This window comes from Triticum dicoccoides, chromosome 5B, assembly GCF_002162155.2.
Source record: "Triticum dicoccoides isolate Atlit2015 ecotype Zavitan chromosome 5B, WEW_v2.0, whole genome shotgun sequence".
Classification (NCBI taxonomy): Eukaryota; Viridiplantae; Streptophyta; class Magnoliopsida; order Poales; family Poaceae; genus Triticum; species Triticum dicoccoides.
Window position 1 is genome coordinate 331,364,525 of NC_041389.1, and position 9,590 is coordinate 331,374,114.

The 9,590-nt window shown below is 42.4% G+C and overlaps 1 protein-coding gene across 1 annotated transcript; it reads left to right on the top strand.

Moving 5' to 3' along the window:
* Positions 1-899: 899 nt before the first annotated feature.
* LOC119308736 (uncharacterized protein YMR315W-like) lies at positions 900-5,443 on the top strand. The gene is made up of 12 exons (XM_037584873.1): positions 900-1,105; positions 1,226-1,366; positions 1,777-1,825; positions 1,995-2,012; positions 2,096-2,211; positions 2,280-2,393; positions 3,123-3,173; positions 3,551-3,639; positions 3,719-3,779; positions 3,912-3,989; positions 4,723-4,830; positions 5,000-5,443. Exons 1-12 carry the CDS (start codon positions 971-973, stop codon positions 5,123-5,125), a joined length of 1,086 nt encoding a protein of 361 aa, XP_037440770.1. The 5' UTR covers positions 900-970; the 3' UTR covers positions 5,126-5,443.
* Positions 5,444-9,590: the final 4,147 nt, after the last annotated feature.

Consider the following 9,590-nt stretch of genomic DNA (forward strand, 5'->3'; position numbering starts at 1 on the left):
CTATAGTTGGAAGGAAACTGTTTTAACGAGTCAATCTTTTTTTGCGTGTATTAATGATGAAGGGTTAAGATTTAATGAGTCAATTTTAACCCTTCATCATAACTTACATGAACTTTTTTTGTTCAGTTCCTCATCAATTCCCACAAACAAAATAGGGGAATACAATCTTCCATCCACCCCGCTAGTAGATAGGTAGGGTTTTAGTGCTCGCAGGGGCGACGTTTGGAAGGATGGCGGCGCTCCTTCTTCGTGTCAGTCTTTCGGGCTCCGATCCTCCTCAAGTTCGTTCGTTGGGACGGATTAGACGGAGCTTCACCATAGATTCCTGCCATCTTCTTCGGGCGGTGATGTTAGGGTTTCTCGCCGTGGTACGCAACGGTGATATTTCATGTCAGGTTCTTCAGATCGATTGGATTCAACGACGACAACTGCAGCTCTAGGGCGTTGGTCCTTGGGGGCATGTGCATGAAGACTTTTTGACTGTCATCGACAAGGTCAGGCCGGCTCCGATACGAGAGCGGCGACAACGGCACGTCGTCGGCTCGTTCAGGTGGCGGCTACGGTCGTTTGGTGGTCCATGGATCTCGATGTAATATTTATTATGTTTGAAGTGCTTTGTATTTTCGGTGAATCTTTATAATAGATCTGATCCTTTGGTTAAAAGATAAAAAAATACAGTTTTTTCTCAAATTCTCACACATAATTCCTATGCTGCTCCAAACAGAGAATATTTTTTTTGAGATAAAACAAAGCTAATCAATGCGCCAACCAGAATTGAGAATAAAATCAACCGTCCCATGTGTAGTCTCAATACAACCTCCTGCTCTAAACTTTTATTCCCTTTTCCAAATATTGCCAAACACGCTATTATAAAAAAACAAACTACGCGAGGAGGCCTCATCGTCGTCAGATCTGATTCAGCAGCTGCCTTTCCTTCACTTCAGTCGTGAAGCAAACCATACTCCAAAGAATGGCGGGGGACGGCGAGCTTCTTCCCCGGATCGCGGTGGTCGGCGCGGGCATCTTCGCGCGCACTCAGTACATCCCCAGGCTCCGCGAGATCTCCCACCTCGTCGTCCTCAAGGCCATCTGGAGCCGCACCCAGGTCACCTGGGTGTCCCCCCCCTCCCCTGTCCCCTCTCACTCCTTTCCCGTGCCGTGATTCTAAAGCTTAGCCGCTTCTGCTCGTCGTGTGTAATCTGACTGCCGCGGCGCCATCCTCCAGGAATCCGCAGAGGCTGCCGCGGAGCTCGCCCGCGATTTTGCGCCTGGCATCGAGTGTAAATGGGGCGACGCGGGGCTGGAGGAGATCATGGGAGACCCTTCCATCCTGGGCGTAGCCGTTGTTCTTGCAGGCCAAGTCCAGGTATGCACTATAGTATGGTTCATGGAGAATTCCTTTTGTTTCCGAGTGATTGATGCTCTGAGAATTTACTTCAGTGTCCACTTGTATAAAGAGTTGTTGGTACTCCCTCCATTCCAAAATATAGTGCGCCCGCGCTTCCCGAGGTTCAACTTTGACCGTAAATTTAACCAACAAGACCAACTGCGACGGAAGAAAAAATTATATAATTGAAAACTTCTTTCGAATACGAATTCACTGATATAATTTTTGCTCCCGCCGCAATCGGTCTTGGTAGTTAAATTTACGGTCAAAGTTGAAGCACGTAGATAGAGGAAGCACTACATTGTGGAATGGAGGGAGTACAATGCTGGACTGCAAAAGTAGTCCAAAACCTAGCCAAGTGTTCCACTCACTGTTGTACAAATGTGCAGGTTGAGCTTTCCTTGAAGATGCTCAAGGCAGGAAAGCATGTGATCCAAGGTAAGTGGGAAAACATATGAAAGTATGAAACTAATCTTAACGGTCTGATTTGAGCTATATGACCGGCAGCGACAGTAAACCATTCTTTTCTTGATTATTCTCATTACCTAGTAAAATATCCTAATTGGGTTCTCGCGGTTTGCATGGTGTATTTCCTGATGCTCTGAAGAGAAACCTGCCTCTGGATGTAAGTACATGTAGCTTTTCAGCGCTTCTTTCATGAGCACCATAATGGATACGTATGTGATCAGCTTTGTCCAAAAACTTCAGCGACAACCGAAGCAGAAACTGCGCTATCAGTCTACAACTCATTCCCAAACAAGTTGCCCTATAAGCCAATTTGGGCTCTTGGAGAGAACTACAGATTTGAACCTGCATTTGTGGAGGTAAACATTTGCAGCCGTAATTTTTTATTGTTAGTTTGCTTTTGTAATCTCTGGATTTCCATCAACAGTCAAGCAAGTTGATGAACGATATTGGTGATATGATGAACATCCAAGTTATTGTTGAAGGATCAATGAACAGTTCAAACCCATATTTCAATAGCTCCTGGAGACGAAATTTTGTGGTAAGGAATCAAGTCGCACAGCGTCTTTTTTCTTTCAGTGCAACATGCTTTATCTGCAGTTCTTCTTACCATACATATAACCCCACTTTCCAAGCTAGACATTTCAGCTCATACCTAACACATATGAGTAATGTATACTTGATTGGTTTGTGCTTAGCTGCACGTTCACTAAACATAAGGCACTTATATGTTGTGTCAAAGGATGATTTCGTATGCACATCTTGCCAACCAATACTTTTATGCCATAGCAAAGTCAGTGTAATGTTTGAACAAATTGCATGTTTTTTTCTTTTGACCAGTGTCATTTCAACTAGCTAATCAAAATGTCATATAACTCTGTTTGCTTATCTACGCAAGTTTGTCTAATTTTTGTGTATACATACTCGAAATCCATGGAGGTGCTGGTGGCACATATTTGGCCTCACTAATTCTCTAGTTACGTCAATTTTTTGGGTTCTAATCTAGTGGGATATTTCTGTTGGTATTGAAGTAGAATTCGCATGACTGCAAGTCTGCAATAGCTAGGTCGTTTAGCTTCTTTGACTGTGAAGTATCCAAATGCTTGCAGTCATTCTCTGCATCAACTACATTTTTGTGGTTTTTCTCTCTTGAGTTCTGCAAAGAAAGAATCACCACATACTATTTGCTTTGTTTGGCATGACAAGTATTTCATCCTAATGAGTTGATATGTCTATCCTCGGTCCTTACTATGATAACAATAATTTGCAGGGTGGTTTCATATTGGATATGGGCGTGCATTTCATTGCAGGACTAAGAATGGTATTTCCCATCTTGTTTTTTCGCGAAAAGTGTTGACCAGTTTCTGGCTTTTGTAAATATGTCATGTGAGGAGTCATCATAATCCATTTGAAGGATTTGATACTCTCTACACAGACATAAGAAATATTACCCATTAGATGGATTTGATGCTCACTACACAGACATGGTCATTAAAATACACATCACAAGTACACAACTGCTACTATGAACATATTGAAGTAGTTAAGTTTGATTTTCCAGTTTTCCACTTATGCACAGCATAATGCAAGTGAATTGACAAGGCTTATGCGTGCCAATTAATGTGCTATTTAAGATTATTACGAAGTTTATTATTTTTTACTTCTTACTCTGTTAAGATATGAGCTCATTTGTAACAGCTTGTTGGTTCGGAAGTAGCAACTGTATCGTCTATCTCTCGTCATGTGGACACGGATTTGCCACCACCTGATAACATTTGTTCTCTTTTGTAAGTTATGAAAGATACAAAGTGAATTTTGTAAATGGTACATTTTTAGATCTTACAGACCTTTGATGTGTTGGTGCAGCCAACTGGAAAATGGATGTGCCGGGGTCTTAGTATTTGCAGTTAATTCGAGGTCGCCAAAGGTTAAGATTTATTTTGTTGCAAAAGATGTGTGGCACATATATATTCTTTAGGCATCTTATGTTATGTATCATTCATCACATTCTTTCTTTTCTTCCATTTTTTGCTGATATTGCTAGACATATGATATTTAGATATTGTGGCGGGTTGATGGAACAAAGGGAACAGTACAAATTGAACGTGGAGTTGATGGTGGGAAGCATGGTTACCAGGTAAAAACCACTTTCTCTGCAAGTGCCAAACGAACTTTCAGCCTGCTTTTCACTGTTTATGCAGCCTGCCAGTCACACACTATCCACCCCATTGGCTTCCCCCACTTTGTTCCACGAGTTTGGTTTTATTTTATTCATTACATCATGATCACAGTGCATTGCTACAAATATAGTGTTACTCGGACAAAGGTGCAGATTCTATCTCTGATTCGGAAAAAGGACTTTGGATTTGAAAATGCTACTCGGATATGCACACTTGTGTTGGAAACTGACTTGGATTCGGGCGTCCGATTCTTTTTATGTCGGACATGGGCCTCCGCATAACACTGAAGTCATGTTCAGGCAGGATGTTACTGAAGCAGTGTATCTTTTTCTTGAGAAAACACAAAAGATTTATGCATCATTACATTTAAAGAAGATAATATAGTTTGACTGTTACAACACTAAGTTGTGGACTTGGCTAGCCAAAAAACCAAGAACCCTATCTCGGTCATTTACCAGCACAGCAGCTTCGGCAATACATGGACGCAACCTTGGATCCTAGAGACCTAGCTGATTAGCGCGCGCAAATTGTCCTCTTCTGCTTTTCCCCAGACTGTGTGTCCTCCTGCACTGCAGCCACATCTGGTATCTTGTTCGGAAGGATGCAGGCTTTCCTTGTCTTCCAACTGCCCACATGATTGAAACAGTGTAAATCAACATTATACTTATGTACTATGTCATGCATTCACAGGTGCTTTTCTCAAAGGAAAGTGGGGAGTGCCAGAAGACTTTTTACCCATTCTGTGGTGTGCATGAAGAACTGAAAGCATTTGTCCATGACATGGTGCAGGCTAGCAAAGTATGTTGTTAGTATTGATCAATCTCTGTTTTTCTTTTCTCGCATAGATCGTGGGTTCTGATGATGTCAGAATTTGCCATATACCAAAGAACATTTGCCTATATTCCACAGAATGCTTAAAAGCATCCCAGGGTTTCATCATACTCTCTCTAAGTTCCAACTCATGCAGGATGGCGATCACAAGGCTGAACCCCGCAGTTCTTATGTCGAAGGTGCTCGTGATGTTGCTGTTTTGGAAGCCATGCTTGAATCTAGCAAGAAGCAAGGAGCCATGGTGCAAGTGAAGAAATTCTAACAAATCTCAATTAGCAAAAGAAGGAACATGAACATTCTTCTGTTAGAGTGATTTGTCCGGTAGGACGTGAAAATTTGTAGCATCGGCGACAAAAGGAACATCATTTTATGATTATTATGCAATTGATGGTATAGGATGGGATGCTGCAAGTCAGGCTGTTCCCTGGAACCATCATTCTTTCACACAGATCTATACGACAGCTGCTACAGATTTATTTACCATATACTGTACTATTTATCACGTATACTCTTGCTACTGATCTTGTATACTATTTCCTGCATTTTATGTTCAGGAAAAAAATGTACTCTTGCTTGTTAATTTCCATTCCAGCTGCATATACAGGTGGCTGAGACCCTCAACTAGCGAAAGTGGGTCAATATGACAGTTTGGAGAGTTGTTTTCCTGACGTGGCATGCGATGTGGGCGGCACATAATTATTGGATTTCTTGTATAATTTCACACTGAGCTTAGAAAAACACTGAACAAGATTCTGAAAATTGATTTTTTTGATGAAAAACTTAAGATATTTAGAACTGATATACCATTTACTTTCAGGAGTAGGATATTAGGGAAGCGGATCCTCTAACATCCTTAAGGGATGTCACGTAAGCTACAGTAACCGTGACATCCCTTCTTCACATCCATATGGTTAAGCCTAAAATGATTATAATTAATTTATAAATTAAAAATCTACTGTATACATTTACAAAAATTACATACAAACAAAATTATGGTGCAATAAAATTATTTTTTGATTTTTTTACATGCTACAGTAAATCCGCGCACTGATTGCTACAGTATTTCACTGTAGCTCGTGACATCCCTTCTTCGTTTTACATACACATGTCGCTGTAGCTTCGTGACATTCCTTCAGAATGTTAGAGGATCCACTTCCGGATATTAGGGTGCATGTTGTTGGGATTTTGGAAATCCAGACGAGAAAAAAGCCAGACTCTATTTTTCTTCTGAAGTTTGATTTTTCTTCTTCCAACTTTTCTAATTTCCACAAAATCTAATAGTATTGTTTTGAGTATTTAAAAATTTATATTGTTTTCAATATTTTCTACTGCGCTATTATTTTGATTACTATTATTATTGGTTTACATATAATCATCTAGCAAATGCCACGTTGCCAAAACCGTACGCATGTCACTGTGTCATGCCAACAAAACCACTCTCAAAACGTTGTTATAGCATTTGCATTCTTTCTCGCTAGAGGTGAGACAAATGTTGTTATAGCATTTGCATTCTTTGTCCGAAAAGAATTCACAAATTGAACTCGCTTGAAAAATTGTTCACTCAGTTGACCGTTTTGAGTGGCGCCCGACACGCAGGCGCCACATCCTACGATGCAGCGCCTATCTTGCAGGCGTTGCACGTCTGCCCAGCGTGGCACCCCTGGGGCCCGCACCGAGCAGTGCAACGCCTAAGAGCTAGGCGCCACATGTGTAATGTGCAGCGTCTAGCCCTTCGGCGCTGCACTGTGACTTAGAGGCAGCCGCCCGCTCTCCCTCCCCCCACCCCACCTCATTCGTTCAGTTGCAAGTTACAGAAGTAGTGGCGCCGGCGGCTTCCTCCTCTCCCCCTCTCAATCCTCTCTCCCAAATCCTTCAGATCTAACGTTTTGGTTCGTGGATTTCGTCACCAATCCATCGTAGAAGGTACTCTCCTCCGATCCCCTTCTTTCTATCCAGAAAATGCATCTTATTTTGAAGATTTGTGGAATTTTTGTTTGATTGGATTAGAATCTTGCATGTATATAGATTTGTGGGATTTAAGATTTGTAGATGATTTGTAATTATTTTGTAACCCTAAGATGAACCTTATACATGTCTAGATGTTTGTGTTGATGTTTGTTTAGATGAGTTAGATGAAATCCTAGATTCGTATTGACAAGAATGCTTTGGATACATAGATGTTATTTACTATATTATTTTGGATACATATGTTTTTGTGATGATTGTTGGCATGCTTTGATTGTAGATATTACATTATTATTAAATTTTCTTTTTAGTTTGTACCAATTGTAGGCATGTTTTTTGTGTTGATTGTTGGCATGCTTTGATTAGGAAGCATAGGGAGTTAGCTAAGGTATGTTTATTGTTTGAAATTTGTAGGATGATTTGGCTTCTCGATGATCTGACACTCGACACCGGGCCTACTTTATGCCAGTGGAGCAGCGGGTAATAATGAAAGTGGCCGGTATTATGAATTTTGTGTTTATTTCAAACACAAATGCCCCATATGTAATATTCTGATTTGCTTGTTTGTAGGAGCTTCAACCTCTGAAGATTCGGCCTCACGGGGTCACCCTTGGGGGGATGCACTATGATGAGCGGTACACACATACATAAGGGAGACAGGACTCCTCCCTTTCATTTAGTTGGTCAGCCGGTCGACGCCGAACCTCAATGCTGCAGCAATCACTGCGCTTGTTGATCGTTGGAGGCCGTAAACACATAGTTTCCATCTTCGGACCGGGGAGATGACCGTGATGCTCCAGGATATTGCTATGATCGCGGGTCTTCCTATCGAGGGGAATCCTCTTTGTATGAGCACCGATTCTGATGGGTGGCGCGAGCAGATGCATGCCCTTATCGGTATGGTTCCTCCAGAGCCTCGGGAACTAGAAGGAGACAAGAAGAAGGAAAGAGTCGTAGCCGGTGCTCCTTTCACCTTGATTGCATTCCACTTTGGGTATTGCCCTAAGGATGCTAATGATGATCAGGTCAAGACATATACTCGTGTCTACATGTGGTACATTATATCCAAGACTATGTTTGCTGATGGCACAAACAAGAATGCTCCATGGATGTGGCTGAAGGCGTTGACCGCCTTCGATAGCAAATGGAGTTGGGGTTCGGCGACACTGGCTTACTTATATAGACAGGTAGGCAGTTGTTTATTTTCACTTCATTGCTACATTATCAATGCGATCTTCTTGTTAATTCAACCATGTTTTGTTTTATGTGCAGTTGGATGAAGCCTGTTGTAGGACCTCAAATGACAGATGTATTGGTGGTTGTATGCTCGTACTTTCTGTATGGAGCTGGGAGCGATTGCCGGTTGGACATCCAAAGATCGTGAAGTACGAGGATAGGGATGACAAAGATGACCCACTACGGTTCCCCACTTGGGCTTACAAGTGGGACGTGTTAAATGGGATGACAGATGATCCCTTGGTCATGTACAAGCAGTACACGAGCGAGTTGGACACGATTACGACTGAGCAAGTGACTTGACATTGCATCATTCATTCTCATGCTTTTATTGTAACTCGACATCAATGCTGCCTTGTTATACGCTATGTTACAGGTGGAATGGGAGCCGTATGGAAAAGGGGACACATTTGGTAACCCTAGAGAGTTCGTGCTGAATCCGATGTGCGTTAGGTATAGGAATCTTTGGCATATGCGGTGCCCACTCATATGCAACTAGGCGGTTGAGCTTCACATGCCGCATCGGGTGTTTTGCCAGTTTGGTTTGTTCTAGCCGCACCCGCCGAAGTGGGAGGACATGGGCAAGTTGTTACACAGGTAAGAGAATGAACCTTGTGAACTTAGCAGCTTCTCGGTAGTTTCGATGGTGCTAATATTTTGTTTTCTAACATGCAGGTTGGATAGGAGAAAGCAGCGCAAGATCAAGGACTGTGCCAAGCATCACATGAAGTATGTCATACAATTCACGCTTAGTGCGGAGCAAAGTAAGGCTGGAAAAGGATCCAAGCTTCGTGAGCACTGCCCGACCGCGTTCAACAACTACCTCACATGGTTTCTTGCAAGTACCCATGTGGAGATATGCAAGCCGGCGTATAATGAGGAGATTTTGGAAGAGCCCACCATCTTTGATGAACTAACCCAGCACCAGTACAACAAACTTGTCAGGGAAGGCACCCGAGTCCCTTCAGCTCCAATGATGAGCTTTGTGGTAAAGACTTTCCCTTTGTGCTTTTTTGTTTGCCCTATTCACATCTTTGCTTCTTCTTCTGAAGTACGGTTGCATCCTCCTCTCTTAGCTTCTTCACAGCCTTCTCCCACCACCCCGCCATCTCACCTTTGCCATCCTTCTCCTCCACCCCTTCATGTTGGGTTGAGAAGCTGCCATACCTACAATGAGACAAACGGGATAGTTAGTAATGACAAGAAGAACATATGGAAAAAACATATGTAAATTGCAAAATATTAGAGAATAAGGACAAAAAGAACATATGAAAAATATGTAGATTGAAACATTATAATTAGTGAGCAACATACATAAATGGTCCATCGAGGTATCCAAACATTCCTCTATAACGACCTTGCCCAAGACCACCACCACGGCCAAGATCACCACCAAGTCCAAGACCACTACCACGGCCTAGACCACCACCACGAGCTCTACCACCACCACCATGGCCTAGACCACCACCACGAGCTCTACCACCACCAAGGCCTCGTGTAAGTCCTAGTTGCCTCCCTCTTTGTTG

What these genes read in the sequence shown, in the direction of transcription:
- LOC119308736 (XM_037584873.1), top strand. Translation starts at nt 971, where the DNA reads ATGGCGGGGGACGGCGAGCTTCTTCCCCGGATCGCGGTGGTCGGCGCG. An exon ending in TTGAACCTGCATTTGTGGAG is followed by an intron (nt 2,212 to 2,279) that starts GTAAACATTTGC and finishes TTCCATCAACAG; the next exon opens with TCAAGCAAGTTGATGAACGA. An exon ending in TTAATTCGAGGTCGCCAAAG is followed by an intron (nt 3,780 to 3,911) that starts GTTAAGATTTAT and finishes TATGATATTTAG; the next exon opens with ATATTGTGGCGGGTTGATGG.